Source organism: Scyliorhinus canicula, chromosome 17, assembly GCF_902713615.1.
Source record: "Scyliorhinus canicula chromosome 17, sScyCan1.1, whole genome shotgun sequence".
Classification (NCBI taxonomy): Eukaryota; Metazoa; Chordata; class Chondrichthyes; order Carcharhiniformes; family Scyliorhinidae; genus Scyliorhinus; species Scyliorhinus canicula.
This window is the reverse complement of record NC_052162.1, coordinates 131,069,671-131,088,304: the sequence shown is the minus strand read 5'-3', so window position 1 is coordinate 131,088,304 and position 18,634 is coordinate 131,069,671. Positions and strand designations below refer to the sequence as shown.

General features: G+C 45.0%; 1 protein-coding gene across 1 annotated transcript in view; it reads right to left on the bottom strand.

The window, feature by feature from the left end:
* Positions 1 to 16,656, bottom strand: part of LOC119951937 (zinc finger protein 721-like) — a 124,346-nt gene extending 107,690 nt beyond the window's left edge. The window contains exon 1 of the mRNA XM_038775333.1: positions 14,897 to 16,656. Within this exon, the coding sequence (XP_038631261.1) occupies positions 14,897 to 16,500 (1,604 nt within the window). The 5' untranslated portion in view covers positions 16,501 to 16,656. The remainder of the gene's footprint in view (positions 1 to 14,896) is intronic.
* Between the last annotated feature and the right edge of the window lie 1,978 nt (positions 16,657 to 18,634).

Here is an 18,634-nt window from a genome sequence, read left to right as displayed (position 1 = left end):
GGAGAAGGATGAGGGGAGACTTGATAAAGGTTTATAAGATGATTAGGGGAATAGATAGAGTAGACAGTCAGAGACTTTTTCCCCGGGTGGAACACACCATTACAAGAGGACATAAATTTAAGATAAATGGTGGAAGATATAGAGGGGATGTCAGAGGTAGGTTCTTTACCCAGAGAGTAGTGGGGGCATTGAATGCACTGCCTGTGGAAGTAGTTGAGTCGGAAACGTTAGGGACCTTCAAGCGGCTATTGGATAGGTACATGGATTAGGGTAGAATAATGGAGTGTAGGTTAACTTCTTAAGGGCAGCACGGTAGCATTGTGGATAGCACAATTGCTTCACAGCTCCAGGGTCCCAAGTTCAATTTCGACTTGGGTCACTGTCTGTGTGGAGTCTGCACATCCTCCCCGTGACTGCGTGGGTTTCCTCCGGGTACTCCGGTTTCCTCCCACAGTCCAAAGATGTGCAGGTTGGGTGGATTGGCCATGAAAAATTGTCCAAAATTCTTTGATTAACCTAGGACAAAAGTTCGGCGCAACATCGTGGGCCGAAGGGCCTGTTCTGTGCTGTATTTCTCTATCTCTATCTGTTTAGAGTGCAGGAAGGGATTCACAAATTCATCCCAATTGCTAACACACTAGCTTATTCACACTGAGGAGAAGCCTGAACTCCCTGTGGAAAGACGTTTAGGTCTTCAGCCAACCTCACCGCACACCAGCGAGTTCACACTGGGGAGAAGCCGTACACCTGCTCCGTGTGCGGGGAGGAATTTGCTTGGTTATCCAGTCTCCTGTACCACCAGGGAGTTCACACTCAGGAGAGGCCGTTCATCTGCACTTCCTGTGGAAAGAATTTCAGGTCTTCGTCCAACCTCATTGAACACCAGCGAGGTCACACCGGAGACGCCTTTCACCTGCTCTGTGTGTGGGAAGGGATTCACAAAGTCCTCCAACTTGGTGATACACCAGCAAATTCACAGCGGGGAGAGGCAGTTCACCAGCTCTGTGTGGGGAAGGGATTCACTGAGGCAGCTAAAGAGTGGCGACATCAGCTCACAAGTGATGACAGAGATTGGATTCTGTTACTTTTGTTGCTGTTAATCAAACCCAGGATTGATCATCTGACAATATCCGGTTTGATTCTGCTGATGTTACATAGAACATACAATGCAGAAAGAGGCCATTCGGCCCATCAAGTCTGCACCGACCCACTTAAGCCCTCACTTCACCCTTATCCCAATAACCCCTCCTAACGTTTGTTTTTTGGACACTAAGGGCAATTTATCATGGCCACTCCACCTAACCTGCACATCTTTGGACTGTGGGAGGAAACTGGAGCACCCGGAGGAAACCCATGCAGACACAGGGAGAACGTGCAGACTCCACACAGACAGTGACCCAGCAGGGAATCGAACCTGGGACCCTGGCACTGTGAAAACACAGTGCTAACCACTATGCTACCGTGCTGTCCAGGGATGTTAACAATCCCTGGAGTTTAAAAAAAAATAAATTTAGAGTACCCAATTATTTTTTCCAAGGGGCAATTTAGCGTGGCCAATCCGCCTACCCTGCACATCTTTGGGTTGGGGGGGTGAAACCCACGCAGACACGGGGAGAATGTGCAATCTCCACACGGACAGTGACCCAGGGCCGGGATTCAAACCCAGGTCCTCAGCGCCGTAGGCAGCAATGCTAACCACTGTGCCACCATGCTGCCCTCCCTGGAGTTTAATATTCTGAAGATGATACTGATTTTCGGGGCTGCTGTGTCCCTTTTTAAATGCACCAGCTGTGGTCTTTCTCCCTAATTCAAGTACTCTTAACAGGAATTTGTTTACAATAAAATTATGAACTTTGACTTAAATCAGGGCAGCACGGTGGCGCAGTGGGTTAGCACTGCTGCCTCACGGCGCTGAGGTCCCAGGTTCGATCCCGGCCCTGGGTCACTGTCCTTGTGGAGTTTGCACATTCCCCCCGTGTTTGCGTGGGTTTCGCCCCCACAACCCAAAGATGTGCAGGGTAGGTGGATTGGCCACGCTAAATTGCTCCTTAAATGGAAAAAAATGAATTGGGTACTCTAAATTTAAATAAAAAGGTTAAGTGGGATTACGGGGACAGGGTGGAAGTGTGGGCTTGGATAGGGTGCTCTTTCCAAGGGCCGATGCAGACCCGATGGGCCGTATGGCCTCCTTCTGCACTGTAAATTCTATGGTTCTATGAAATCCTGGGGTCACCATTGGGTTTTTTAACGCACCACATCGTGCTTACCCAATCTGTACTTCTGTGATTTTAGAAATAATCCCAAGGTGTTGCCTTGGATTTTGTATTGAAAAGGAAGAGTAACCATACCTTCAAATACATGAGGACAATTTGCTAGTATACTCTCAATGTCTTCTTGCACAGGTGGTTGATTTTATTGGATGCAATATCTGTGGGGAGGAATTGCATTTTACAGTTGTCTGGTACTTTCAACTATACCAACAAAGAAAAAATCGTCAAGACAGTAGGCATCTGTAATAATATCAGAATTATCCATTTTTGATGTATCTGCACTTGATTGAATGCTTTGCATATTCATATTTTTTTGAATTAAAAAGGAATTTTTAAAGTGTGTCCCTTTTGATGCAGATCTGTACTGCACAGCGAAATGATTCATCTTGGCACATTTGGAGCATATTTTTCCAAGTGCTGGGCATTTTTTCTGTTGGTGGGCGTGTCCACAACATCCACACTTCATGACGTTGCTGTCGTCATGCGTAAAATGGCGATGCGCATGCGCAGACCGGCCTTCTCCCAGTTTGGGCAGGTTTTTGAAGTGCGCATGTGCAGAACGGTTATGTGCATGAGCAAGGTGGCTACTATTGGAAACATTTCAATCGCGTCTTCCAAAGTTACATTTTTTTGTCTACATAAACGTTCTCTTAACTTTTCATTTTTGATACCAAAAACTATTTGATCCCTTAACATTGAGTGTGAAAGGATTGAAAAATTGCAGGTATGCGCCTTTAGTCTCAGATCAGTAATAAAACAGTCTATGGATTCTTCATCTTTTTGAACCCTCTTTTTGAAGACATATCTCTCTCATAGGTCTCATTAATTTGAGCTTTGCAGTGAAGGTCAAATTTCTCAATTACCACACTAAATTTGTTTTCTCGTCATCAGTGGAGAAATGGGAGGTATTATGTAGCTCAATTGCCTGTGGTCCAGCCATTGTTAAAAATAAAGCGATTTTACGCTGATCACTGGCGGAGTCTAGGTCTGAGGCAGATAGGTAAAGTTGAAAGTGCTGCTTGAAAGATTTCCAATTAACATAGAACAGTACAGCACAGAACAGGCCCTTCGGCCCTCGATGTTGTGCCGAGCAATGATCACCCTACTCAAACCTATGTATCCACCCTATACCCGTAACCCAACAACCCCCCCCCCCCCTTAACCTTACTTTTTAGGACACTACGGGCAATTTAGCATGGCCAATCCACCTAACCCGCACATCTTTGGACTGACGTAACATCTGATGTAACATCTAGATTACCAGAAGTCCGGAACTGTTTCAGAGTCTGCAGTTTCTCCATGAGGTCTCGACCTATCTGGATGAGCAACAGGTTTGGAAGCCGTCGAAGTCTGAGCACGTGTTTTTTTTAGATTATGACTAATTCTAGCTAAATTACTTTAGTTAACACCTGTTACCATGTGATGTACCTTGTGTAGTCCTCCCAAGATGGTTAAAAGTCGTCGTGTTGACAAAGAACATCAAGCTAAGTATTTGAAACAAAGCTAATTTATTTTACACTCCTTCAAATGGTCTGCACATTTTACTGAATAGCTAATAAAATAATAGTATTAAATCCAAGCTACAGAAATCTATAATATCTTTCTAGTACAACTAACTCTCTATCTCAACCTTTCACTAACCTTCTTCACAACCATCTTGCAGAATGACTAGAGAAACCGGCTTTTATATGACAACTCTGGTGCCGTCTAGTGTTGAGATACATGAACATCTTGTTAACCCTTTATACTCCTTACATTATAAATATCATTACAACACTTACTCAGGATTTTAACCCTTACTACACCAAATACCTATAATATAATATATCTGAAATACACTCATCACAGGGCTCATTGTCTCAAATGTCTGATTGATGTATAGAAACACTGTAGAGTTCTCATTGGGACAGGCACCTAAATGTAAATAATCTTTATTGTCACAAGTAGGCTTACATTAACAATGCAATGAAGTTACTGTGAAAAACCCCTATCAATATGTTTTGAAAAATAAACTACTTTTTTATGTTTTCGTAGTGGCTTAAAAAGCTAGGAACTCAGTTAATGAAAAGGGTACAAACTGACACAGCCTTAAAGTAATACAGAAATTACAAAGTCATTTCAGATATAAAATTTATCACTAGTGTGCATAAAATCAGTGCTTAAAGGTGATCAGTGTGTAAATGTTGAGAGAACAAAATACAAGATAAAATACAGCATGACATTCATTGAATACATGTTTGTAAGTAATATGAGTTAAAATAACTAAAGAACTATGAAAACTGATTGGAGAACTTAAATTCTTTAAGTTCACAAACCAAAGGTGGTTAGATACTGTGATGGAAAGTGACTGCTTCTTTCCAGAAACTACAAGTTGAAAGTTAAACTAATTTCAGACACAAGGTTGAAGGTTTGAAACTTCACAGTTGTTTTCTTCACACAACAGGGCCGCGAACCGAAGTATAACTGTTAATTATCAATGGCTGGGGAGTTAATGGTTCCTGATCTTAGCTCATCCAACCTTTATAGGATTTACCGTAGTTATATCATAGAATTTACAGTGCAGAAGGAGGCCATTCGGCCCATCGAGTCTGCACTGGCTCTTGGAAAGAGCACCCTACCCAAGGTCAACACCTCCACCTGATCCCCATAACCCAGTAACCCCACCCAACACTAAGGGCAATTTTGGACACTAAGGGCAATTTATCATGGCCAATCCACCTAACCTGCACATCTTTGGACTGTGGGAGGAAACCGGAGCACCCGGAGGAAACCCACGCAGACACGGGGAGGATGTGCAGACTCCACACAGACAGTGACCCAAGCCGGAATCGAACCTCGGACCCTGGAGCTGTGAAGCAATTGTGCTAACCACAAGGCTACCGTGCTGCCCACAGTTGCTCTGTAATTAAACCATTAAAGTGTAACTTTGTCCTGGTCTCAGGCCATTTCCACTTTGGCAGGAAGAATAGAAAAAACAATATTCTTGTGATCTTAAGAGACAAAGTCCCATCTTCACACTGAGGATACTCTCCACTGTCCTGTGTGACACTATCAATTTGCTAAATGGGGTAGGATCAGAATACATCTCGCTAAAAACAGGGTATCCATGAGGTGCTGTGGGCCATCAGCAGCCTAATATTCAATTAAAATGTGAACCTCATAGGACGGCACATCCCTTACTCTACCGCTGGGAACACACAAAGCAAGTGTGGAACACAAGGAAAGTTGAAAGAAAGAAACTTAAGCAAGGTGTCTGGAATTTTAAAAGGAGTCATGAAAAGTCATTGGCCAGCGGGATTAAGGAAAATCATGGCTTTTTATACATATATAAAGAGTAAGGGGATACCCAGGGAGAGGGTTGACCCACGCAAGTACAGGGGAGGGAATCTATGCATGGAACCAAAGGAAATGGACAAGGTATTAAATGAGTACTTTACTTCAGTATTCACCAAAGAGAAGGACTTGGTGGATGATGAGTCTGGGGAAGGGTGTGTGGATAGTTCGGGTCATGTTGAGATCAAAAAGGATTACTGGGGGTCTTGAAAAACATGAAGGTAGACAGGTTCCCAGTGCCTGATGGGATATACCCCAGAATACTGTAAGAGGCAAGGGAGGAAATTGCTGAGCCTTGGTATCTTTACTGGCTACAGGGGAGGTCCCAGAGGATTGGAGAATAGTCAAAGTTGTTCTTTTGTTTAAGAAGGGTAGCAAGGATGATCCACGTAATTATAGGCCAGTGAGTCTTACATCAGTGGTAGGGAAATTATTGGAGAGGATGCTTCGAGACATGATTTGCTCCCACTTGAAAATAGGTGGATGTATTAGCGAGAGGCAACATGGTTCTGTGAAGGGGACGTCGTGTCTCACGAACTTGATCGTATTTTTCGAGGAAGTGACAAAAATTATTAATGAGGGTAGGGCAGGGGATGTTGTCTACGTGGACTTAAGTAAGGCCTTTGGCATGGAACCTCATGGCAGACTGGTACAGAAGGTGATGTTGCACGGGATCAGAGGTGAGCTGACAAGATGGAGACAGAAATGGCTACATCATAGAAGACAGAGGATAGTGGAAGGGTGCGTTTCTGAATGGAGGGCTGTGACTAGTGGCGTTCCTCAGGGATCAGTGCTGGGACTTTTGCTGTTTATAATATGTGTAAATGATTTGGAGGAAAATGTAACTGCTTTGATTCGTAAGTTTGCGGGCGACACAAAGGTTGGTGGAATTAAGGATAATGATGAGGACTGTCAGAGGATACAGCAGAACAGTTGGATACTTGAGCGGCAAGATGGCAGATGGAGTTTATTCCGGACAAATGTGAGGTAATGCATTTTGGAAGGTCTAATACAGAGGGGAAATACACAGTTAATGGCAGAACCCTTAAGAGTATTGATAGGCAGAGGGATCTGGGTGTACAGGTCCACAGGTCACTGAAAGTTGCAATGCAGGAGAAGAAGTTGGTCAAGAAGGCATACAGCATGCTTGCCTTCATTGGCCAGTACCAGGATGTTGCCTGGTGTGGAGGACATCAACTATGAGGATAGGATCCCGGCTCTGGGTCACTGTCTGTGTGGAGTTTGCACATTCTCCCCGTGTCTGCGTGGGTTTCGTCCCCACAACCCAAAAATGTGCAGAGTAGGTGGATTGGCCATGCTAAATTGCCCCTTAATTAGAAAAAATAATTGGGCAATCTAAATTTATTTTTTAAAAAACTATGAGGGTAGGTTGGAGAAATTTAGTTATTTCTCACTGGAACGACCGAGGTTGGGGGGGCGACCTGATAGAAGTCTACATGATTATAAGGGGCATAGACAGAGTGGATAGTCAGAAGCTTTTTCCTAGGGTGCAAGAGTCAATTACGAAGGGGCATAGGTTCAAGGTGCAAGGGGCAAGGTTTAAAGGAGGTATGAGGCAAACTTTTTAAACAGAGGGTGGTGGGAGCTTGGAACTCATTGCTGGGGGAGGTAGTGGAAGCAGATAAGATGGGGGACGTAGTCGAAGCAGATACGATAGTGACGCCTTGAAAAATACATGAAGAGGAGGGGAATAGAGGGATTTGGTCCCCCAAAGGGAAGGTGGTTTTAGATCAGGTGTACAGCATGGTCAGTTCAGACGTGGAGGGCTGAAGGGCCTGTTCCTGTGCTGTAATTTTCTTTGTTCTTGTAAGACTGGAGGAGCCAGGGATGTTCCTCGTGTTTAAATCCCTCAGCAAAAGGCAGTGAAGCCCACACATGAACTGAGGAGTCCACAGTTTTGAGGTCTTAAAGGAAGAAAGGTTTTTTCCAAAAATATTTTTATTAAAGTTTTCATTTTATAAAACACAAAAACAAATCCATACAAACGAAATACCACTTACGAACCCCTTCCCGTGAAGAGGAAAAAAAAACACAACCCGAGCTCTCCCCACTCACTGACTGTGACCAATTCCTAAAAGTTGGTCGCGGCCAGGAACCTCCAAAGGCAGCCCCCAGAACTTCTCCAAGGACGCAACATTGACAAGCCCTTAGTCCCAGTCAGACCCCTCCCCCCAGTCCCCTCCCCATAACTCTGAAAAAAGCTTTCCAGTAAAACCCTCTCCTCTCTCTTTTCCCCCACCAAACAAATAAGCTCGGCTCCCTGAACCTTGCTCAAGCAGGTCCAACAAGCCGCAGCCCCTTGCCCCACCTCACTCCCATTCACTAGCTGAACCTTTACAGCTAGCAACGGTAACCCCCCCCCCCCCCCCCCCCCCACCCCCCTCCCTCCTCATCCACGGTGTATGCTCAAACAAAATAAAACTACGCCTCTCAGACCATACCAGCTACGGATGAGCAACCAAAACCCAGCACCCTGACAACACTTGAACTCCCCCAGGGGACCATATATTCCCCATTCCGTTCCCTGGCTACGAACTCCACCCCCCCCCCCCCCCCTCCGACAACCATAGCCCCCTCAATCCCAAACATGCAACAGATACAAACTGCAACCTTTCTCAAACCATTCCTTCCCAACCATCCCCATTAAAGTCCCAATTTAATCAAGTCCAAGTCCATGCCCCTTGTTAAAAGTTTGTGTCTCCTCCGACAAATTGAAAAAATGATCTTTCGAGTCACTCTCAGCCTCGCCGGGTACACCACTCCAAATCTTTTTTTTTTTATTTAGATTACCCAATTATTTTTTCCAATTAAGGGGCAATTTAGTGTGGCCAATCCACCTACTCTGCACATTTTTGGGTTGTGGGGGCGAAACCCACGCAGACACGGGGAGAATGTGCAAACTCCACACGGACAGTGACCCAGAGCCGGGATTGAACCTGGGACCTCAGCGCCGTGAGGCGGTTGTGCTAACCACTAGGCCACCATGCTGCCCTCACCACTCCAAATCTGACTCCACTCCTGAATAGCACTGACTTCACCGTATTAAAAGCCGCACACCACTTCACCAATTCTGCTCCGACATCTTGGTATATCCCGATGATCCTTCCTTCCCACCTTGAGTCCCGATTCACTTTGGCCCATTGAAGAACTCGCTCCTTCTCCTGGAAGCTGTGGAGTCATCATAATAATGGAATAATCATAAATGGAATAATCATTGCCCGCGGCAACTCATTCATGGAGGCTTCCGCTGGAGTGCTCAGTGGGCCCGATCCAACTCTGGAAGGGACAATTGCCCGTTCACAAACATCCGAGAAGAGTCCTCAGTCGGCATCGGGCCCTCCATCTGCCGGCAACCTCATGATTCTGAGGTTCTGGGCAGCACGGTGGCACAGTGGTTAGCATCACTGACTACGGCGCTGAGGACCCGGGTTCAAATCCCGGCCCTGGGTCACTGTCCGTGTGGAGTTTGCACGTTCTCTCCATGCCTGAGTGGGTTTCACCCCAACAACCCAAATATGTGCAGGTTAGGTGGATTGGCCACGCTGAATTGCCCCTTAATTGGAAAAAAATAATTGGATACGCTAAATTTACTTTTTTTCAATGATTCTGAGGTTCCGTCTCTTCGACCAGTTCTCCAAGTCATCCACCTTTGCCCTCAGAGTCTTGTTGTCTCCTCCACTTGCGACATCTCAGCTTCCAACGAGGTGATTCGATCCCCATGCCGCAACAAGGCTGACTTCACACCCCTCCATGCTCCTTCACCAACTCGGAGGTTTTTTCCAGCTTCTCCCGGATCGGGTCAGGTGACTCCTCAATTCACCCCTGAAGGTTTCCATTATCACCCTGCCCTACATCTCAAAATGCTTCACAGTTTTCAAACTCCTGCACCATCACCTCGGTCAGCATTTCCACTATGATATGAGCAGCCACACCCAAGGCTGCGTCTGCCGCCTTCCCTCCTGCTCTGCTTTGCGGGCTTTCAGGCATTATCGAAGGATTACCCTGGAATCTTCTTGCCGACCCTCTTCATAAATTTCAATATTTTTTTGCTGACAAATTCCTTATCCCGTATGATCAGCCAGTTTTGATAAACAAAATCCCCGGGAACCTGGTTAAAATGTCCAAAAAACAAAGACCATGGTGGGAGCTACCCTATGTGCGACCTTCTCCCACCAGTCGCCACTGGAATTATACTGGGGTTTTTATTATTTGATTCAGGCACTAGGGTCAAGGGGTGAGGTTTTAATGGGTAACTTTCCCTTTCTAACTTTGTATAGTCTATAGTGTCAGCCGTGGCTCAGTGGGTAGCTCTCACCCTGAATCAGAAGGTTGTGGGATAAAGACCCAATCCAGGGACCCGAGGACAAAAATCACATCCAATATTCCTCCTCCCAGCACTGAGGGAGTGCTGCACTGTCAGAGTTTCCTTCTTTCAAAATTGATGTTGAACTGAAGCCCCATCTGTCCCTCTCAGGTCCTGTAAAAGCTCCCACAGCCACTATTGTGAAGAGTTGGGGAGTTATCCCTGGTGTCCTGCCAAATATTTATCCCTCAATCAACGTTACCAAAATCGAGCATCTGCTCATTGTCCCATTGCTGTTTGTGAAAATTGGGTGATGCATTTCCCACAACAGTGACACTTCAGAAACACTTTGGCACATGCTGGGGTTGTGAAAGATGCTACAGAAGTGCAAGATTTATTGAAGATTGATGCTATTTGCTCCTTAACTGATTTCAGCCAAGACTTTAACCAATTAAAGCAAAGGCAGAATTCTCTGGACAGTAAATTTAAAATGTTTATTAAAAGAAAAAGGTTTACTGAACAACTTGATGACATTGACGTTTACAACTTCATGCAGGTGATCAGTGGAAGCGTAACCCTCCCTGGCTCCTTCTTTGACAGTAATTTCCTTGGAACTCAGCCTCGGGAGTCTTCAGTACTTGGCCAACAAGGAAGACCTTTGGACCTCGACTTTTATCCTCAAAATGACCATTATCTCATGTCAGAGTTGGGCCTGTTGCAACAGGACCATTTATCAATTGGGCACTAGTTTAATTTACTTGAATCTCCAATTCCTGACACCACCTTTTCTCATTACCTTCGAGAGGATACAATTGAACTGTTTCAGACTATCTCTTTACCTGATTCTGTACAATTCTTTATTGAGAGTTAGAATATCTCTCTTGCCGGTCCATTTACCTCATTGCATTCTTTGTATACATTCTTTATATACACACCAATAAAGCTTTTATATTTTTACAACAAATAAAACTCAGACTTTTACTATAACTACTGATTCATTATTGTTTAATTAATTGTAACTCCATTAAGGATCACTGCTTATTTAATCACCTGTTACAGACTAGTAGCTAATTAATACAGTAATTTTTAATTAATACATTTGATTGATACAAGATACACTGGTTCTCTACTGAGTAGTACTACACTCCGTATACTTCACCCGTTGTCTGTGTCTATGTATTTACATTGTGTATTTATCGTATGTCCTAGGTTTTTGCATGTATTGAATGATTTGTCTGGACTGTACACAGAGCAATACTTTTCGCTGTACCTCGGAACACGTGACAATAAATCAAATCCAACAAAGAGACAGTTACTTACTTGTCTTCAGATTGAACAACGAACCGCCTTAAAAATTATTCATTCATGGGAGGTGGGCGTTTACTGCTCATTCCAACTGCCCTTGAACTGCGTGTCTTGTGAGGCTATTTCAGAGGGAACTCACAAGTGAACCACAACATTGCTGTGGATCTGGAGTCACGTGTAGGCCAGGCCACGTAAGGAGAGCAGATTTCTAAAAGGACATTAATTAACCAGATGGATTTTTACAACCATCCACAATGTCATCATTAGACTTTTAATTTGAGACTTTTATTCAATTTCGATAGCTGTCGTAGCCAGATTATATCCCAATCCCCAGAGCATTAACCTGGGTCTCTGGATTACTAGCCCAGTAACAATACCATTGCAACACTGCCTAGCCCACATAGTCTTGGCAGAATATGATGTCCTGTAACTTCTCAACATTATAAAGTAATTTATTTTTTCAAATAAATTCTGACAGCTCTGCAGTTTCTGGAAACATTTTGGTTGGTGTTATTTTTAAAAATAAAGATCTAGTTTTTACAATATAATTACAAAATACACCAATTCGCTAATGATAATCAACGTTCGCTACTGAATAATCATTAATTTAATTATTGTTTTTTTGCTATGAAATCAATACATAGTTAATATGGAAAAGTTGCAGACGGTGAAATGGCTGAAGGAAGCCACATGTTAGAGGTATAAATGGGGTTCCTTGACCTTGTTACTAATGACAGTGAATGCACTATGAAAATAACAATTTAAAAAAATTTTTTAGAGTGCCCAATTCATTTTTTCCAATTAAGGGGCAATTTAGCATGGCCAATCCACCTACCCTGCACATCTTTGGGTTGTGGGGATGAAAACCACGCAAACACGGGGAGAGTGTGTAAACTCCACACGGACAGTGACCCAGAGTCGGGATCGAACCTGGGACCTCGGCGTTGTGAGGCAGTAGGGCTAACCCACTGCGCCTCCCTAAAAATAACAATTTTAAAACTAAATGTGATTATACATGCGTACTTACAGCTTTCAACATTACAACAGTGAACACCTCGCCCCATTTTCATCCCTTTTAATTTTAACTGTCTTTTACCATTTCTTTCTTTATATACATTCCCCCCCCCATCTTATCCCCATTTCTTTACCTTTTCTCCCCTTTGCTTCCCCCTTTCCCTTCCCCCGACATCTACTATGTCACAGTTTACTCTGATGTTAGTTTCTCTGCTGTTTGGCCTTTCACACCTTTTGTTCTCTTTGGGGACTGCCATTAGCACTCTTTCCCCCTGGTATCTGTGGCTATGACTCATCTTTCATTCTCACTCCACAATATAAATATTTCCCACTTTTTCTGTCTTTTAGCTTTGACAAAAGGTCATCTGGACTTGAAACGTTAGCTCTTTTCTCTCCCTACAGATGCTGAAGACCTGCTGAGATTTTCCAGCGTTTTCTCTTTGATTTCAAAAGTAGTCCATTGGCTTTAGAACACTTTAGGAGGTCCAGTGGTTGTGAGAGGTTTTATAGAAATGTACATTTATTCTAATTGTCCCCAAACTAGGATATATTACACTCGGTGTCCTCACCAGAATCATTGATAAAGATTGAGTCTTAATTTTGTGTAATAACCATGTCGTTGACACCATTTTAAATACTCTGTGAAATTCCAGACACAGCATATGCACAATTATTGGACTGTAACTTCCAAAAGGGAAATTGATGCATTCTGAAAAAGTAAACAAAATAGTTGAACTATGGGATTAAATAGGTCGTTGTACAAAAAGCTGGCATGGGAAAAATGGGCCAAATAGACTTCTCTGTGCTCTAGGAGCCTTGTGTACATGTAAAACTGCTGCCTATCAGGGTCGAAGATGCAGAGATGACAGAAGAATTTCATGAGGAAATTGCTCAGGCACTGAGAGAAATAAACCTACAGGGATTCGGGAATAGAATGGGGCAATGGACAGACTGGTTTGCTCCATAGAGAGCCGACATTGTCTCAAAGGGCTGAATGACCCCATTCCCACCCTCCAGATGCTGTGATCTCATGAGAGAAATTCAGCTGCTCCAGCCACTCCAACTAATTGGAGTCCCTCATCTCTGGTGCCATTCTCGTCAATGTCCTCTACACCCTCTCTCAGAACTTCAGTGGATGTGGTATATTTGGACTTTCAGATGGCTTTTGACAAAATCCCGCACAAGAGATTAGTGTGTAAAATTAAAGCACATGGGATAAGGGGTATTGTATTGAGATGGATAAAAAACTGTTTGGCTGGCAGGAAAGAAAGTAGGAGTTAATGGGTCCTTTTCAAATTGGCAGGCAGTGACTAGTGGTGTACCGCAGGGATCGGTGCTGGGACCCCAGATAGTTACAAGCTATATTAATGATTCTTCTTTTCAAATTTAAAGTACCCAATTCTTTTTCTCCAATTAAGGGGCAATTCAGAATGGCCAATTCACCTACCCTGCACATCTTTGGATTATGGAGGTGAGACCCACACAGACACGGGGAGAACTTGTCATCGCAAGGACAGTGATCCGGGGCCAGGATTGAACATTGGTCCTCAGCTCTGTGAGGCAGCAGTGCCAACCACTGCGTCACCTTATATATAAACAATTTAGATGAGGGAACAAAATGCAATATATCCAAATTTGCAGATGACACAAATTGCATGGGAGGGTGAGCTGTGAGGAGGATGCAGAGATCCTTCAGTGTGATTTGGACAAGTTGAGTGTGGGCAATTGAATGACAGATACAGTATCATTTGGAGAAATGCGAGGTTATCCACTTTGGAAGCAAAAACGAGACGGCAGACAATTAGCTGAATGGTCGTAAATTAGGAGAGGGGAATGTGCAACGAGACCTGCATATCCTCGTACACCAGTCACTGAAGGTGAGCATACAGCTACAGCAGGCGGTAAAGAAGGTAAATGGTCTGCTAGCCTTCATTGCGAGCGGATTAGAGTACAGGAGCAGGAATATCTTGCTGCAGTTATACAGGGCCTTGGCAAGGCCATGCCTAGAATATTGTGAGCAGTTTTGGTCTCCTTATCTGAAGGAGGATGTTCTTGCTCTAGAGGGCGTGCAGCGAAGGTTTACCAGACTGATTCCTGGGATGGTGGGACTGACGTTTGAGAGATTGAATCAGTTTGGTTTGTATTCGGTTGAGTTCAGAAGAATGAGGGGGGGATCTATAGAAACCGATAATATTCTAGGACTTGACAGCTTAGATGCAGGAAAGATTTTCTCGATTGGGGAGTGTACAGAACCAGAGGTCGCAGTCTGAGGAAACAGGGTACATCATTTAGACAGAGAGGAGGAGAAATTTCTTCAACCAGAGAGAGTTGAGCCTGTGGAATTTGTTACCACAGGAAATAGTTGAGGTCAATACATTTTCAATAAGCAGTTAGATATTGCACTGAGAACAAAGGGCATATGGAGGGGAAAGCAGGATTAAGCTATTCAGTTGGATGATAAGCCATGATCATAACAAATGGCAGAGCAGGTGCCAAGGGCCAAATGGCCTCTTCCTGCTCCTATTTTCGACCTAATCCCTTCCCACACTAAGAGCAGGTGAATGGTCTCTCCCCAGTGTGAACTCGCTGGTGTGTCTGCAGACTGGATAACTGTGTGAATCCATTCCCACAGAGGGAGCAGGTGAATGGCTTCTCCCCAGTGTGAACTCGCTGATGTCTCTGCAGGATGGATGAATCAATAAATCCCTTCCCACACTGAGGGCAGGTGAATGGCTTCTCCCCAGTGTGAATTCGCTGGTGTGTCTGCAGGCTAGATAAATCACTGAATCTCTCCCCACACTGAGAGCATGTAAACAGTTTCTCCCCAATATGAACTCGCAGATGGTTCCGCAGGTTGGATGAAGCCCGGAATCCCTTCCCACACTGAGAGCAGGTGAATGGCTTCTCCCCAGTGTGAATTCGCTGGTGTGTCTGCAGGCTCGATAACTGAGTGAATCCTTTCCCACACTGAGAGCAGGTGAACGGCCTCTCCCCAGTGTGAACTCGCTGATGGCTCTGCAGGTTGGACGAAGCATGGAATGTCTTCCCACACTGAGAGCAGATGAATGGCTTCTCCCCAGTGTGAACTCGCTGGTGTGTCTGCAGGCTCGATAACTGAGTGAATCCCTTCCCACACTGAGAGCAGGTGAACGGCCTCTCCCCAGTGTGAACTCGCTGGTGTGTCTGCAGAGTGGATAAATCACTGAATCCTTTCCCACACTGACAGCAGGTGAATGGCCTCTCCCCAGTGTGAATCTGCTGATGTCTCCGCAGGGTGAATGAATCAATGAATCCCTTCCCACACTGAGAGCAGGTGAATGGCCTCTCCCCAGTGTGAACTCGCTGATGCTTCCGCAAGGTAGATGAATCAAGGAATCCCTTCCCACACTGAGAGCAGGTGAATGGCCTCTCCCCAGTGTGAATTCGCTGATGCTTCCGCAGGGTAGATGAATCAATGAATTCCTTCCCACACTGAGAACAGGTGAATGGTCTCTCCCCAGTGTGAATTCGCTGGTGTGTCTGCAGGGTAGATAAAGCACGGAATCTCTGCCCACACTGAGAGCAGGTGAATGGCTTCTCCCCGGTGTGAACTCGCTGATGTTTCCGTAAGTTGCATAAAGCACAGAATCTCTGCCCACACTGAGAGCAGATGAATGGCTTCTCCCCAGTGTGAACTCGCTGGTGTTTCTGTAAGGTGGATGCATCAATGAATCTCTTCCCACACTGAGAGCAAGTGAATGGCCTCTCCCCAGTGTGAAGTCGCTGATGTCTCTGCAGAGCCGATGAATTAATGAATCCCTTCCCACACTGAGAGCAGGTGAATGGCCTCTCCCCGGTGTGAATTCGTTGATGTCTCCGCAGGGTGAATAAAGCACGGAATCTCTGCCCACACTGAGAGCAGGTGAATGGCTTCTCCCCAGTGTGGACTCGCTGGTGTGACTGCAGGTTAGATAACTGAGTGAATCCCTTCCCACACTGAGAGCAGGTGAATGGCCTCTCCCCAGTGTGAACCCGCTGGTGTTTCCGCAGGGTGAATAAAGCACGGAATCCCTTCCCACACTGAGAGCAGGTGAATGGCCTTTCACCAGTGTGAACTCGCTGGTGTGCCTGCAGAGTTGATAACTGAGTGAATCCCTTCCCACACTGAGAGCAGGTGAACGGCCTCTCCCCAGTGTGACTGCGTCGGTGAATCTCCAGCTCAGATGGGGATCTGTAACCTTTCCCACAGTCCCCACATTTCCAAGGTTTCTCCATGTTCTGGGTCTCCTCCTGTCTCTCCAGTTTGGACAATCAGTGGAAGCCTTGTCTACACACAGAACATGTACACTGTCTCTCCTTGCTGTGAATGGTGTGATGTTTTTTCAGGCTGTGTAACTGGTTGAAGCTCTTTCCACAGTCAGTTCACTGGAACACTCTCACTCGGGTGTGTGTTGTGTGGGTCTCGGTGCTTTTCCAGTCACACTCGCGTTTAAAATCTTTTGAAGCAGACAGATCGGACAAACATTTCTCCTTCTCCCCGATGATATTCAGATCAGAAGGAATCAAATGAGTTTGTCATATCAATACGTGACGCTTGAGGTTTCAGTCTATAATTCCTCCTCTTCCAATATCCTATAAAAACAATTTACAAGTCATCACTGGATAAAAGCAAATTACTGCAGATGCTGGAATCTGAAACCAAAAGAGAAAATGCGAGAACATCTCAGCAGGTCTGGTAGCATCTGTAGGGAGATAAAAGAGCTAACAATTTGAGTCCAGATGACCCTTTGTCAAAGCTTTGTCAAAGGTGAGCTTTGACAAAGGGTCAGCTAGACCTGAATCGTCCGCTCTTTTCTCTCCCTGCAGATGTTGCCAGACCTGCTGAGATTTTCCAGCATTTTCACTTTTGGTTACAAAAGTCATCATTGTTAGTACAGAATAGAAATTCAGAACAGACAATTCTAGTTTCTACAGAACATTATTTCCTCGCTTGTCCTCCAAAAGCTTTAAATCTCCATCCCGCACAATCAAAGCTTTGTCAAAGGGTCATCTGGACTCGAAACATTAGCTCTTTTCTCTCCCTACAGGTGTTGCCAGACCTGCTGAGATTTTCCAGCATTTTCTCTCTCCCCACTGTGAACCTGTTGGTGTGTCCGCAGGTTCAATGACCTACTGGACCCACTGCCACACACACGGAGCAGGTGAACGGCATCTGCCCAGTGTGAGTGCGCTATTGTTCACTGAGTTGAGATGATTGCTTGAACCCAGTCCCACAGGGAGAACGCCTGAACAGTCACTCATTGGCGTGAGCACCTTGATGGAGTATCGGGTCCCTGGAACATTTATAGCACTTCCCATAGTCTGGACGTTTAAAATGTCTCGTGTCCGTGTGAACTCACTGGTGCATCATCAAGTCAGATGACCGAGTGAATCCTTTCACATTCGGAGCAGGTGAATGGCTCTTCCCAGTGTGAACCCGCTGGTGTCTCAGCAGGTTGCACGACCGAGCAAATGCCTTCCCACACAGGGAGCAGTTGAATGGTTTCTCCCCGGTGTGCACTCACTGGTGTTGCAGCAGGCTGGATGGAGAGAATCCCTTCCCACAATCAGAGCAAGTGAATGCCTCTCCCCAGAGTGTCTGGGATGATGAATTTCCAGTTGAAATGTGGATCTCAATCCTTCCTCACATTCCCATGCTTTCTCCCCAGTGTGAACAGAGCTTTTTCCTTCCATGTTCAAAATTCACCAATATTCAGGTTACGATCAATTGTGTGACTTTGAAGGCAGCACGTGATGTAGTGGTTAGCCCTGGGACTGCGGCACTGAGGACCTGGGTTTGAATCTTAGCCCTGGGTCACTGTCTGTGTGGAGTTTGCACATTTTTCCCGTGTCTGCGTGGGTTTCACCCCCACAACCCAAAGATGTGCAGGTTAGCTGGATTGGCCACACTAAATTGCCCCTCAATTGGAAAAAAAAACAATTGGGTACTCTAAATTTTAAAAATAAAAAAATTGGGTGACTTTGTCTGATCCTGGTGTGTTGATTTGGGTTTCCTGACTGCAAATCCTCCTCTTCTAACTCTGAAATTGATTTGAAACAGAAAAATGGGAGTGAGGGTGAACACACAAAAACACAAAGGCAGGTTGTGAAATTGATCTGAATGAATCTGGTTGTGGGGCCGACACTGGGAAAAAGTGACTATGAAACTGTTGAATCTTTTGTATAAAATGAACTAGTTTGTTAATGTCCTTCTGGGAAGGGAACCTGCCACCCGGCCTGAGCCCACACAAGATTTGAGCCTCTTCAATAACACAAAAATAGGATCAGAAGTAAACCATTCAGCCACTCATACCTGCTCTGCCATTGAACACGATTGTGGCTGATCTCAGTCTTCAATTCCACATTCCCG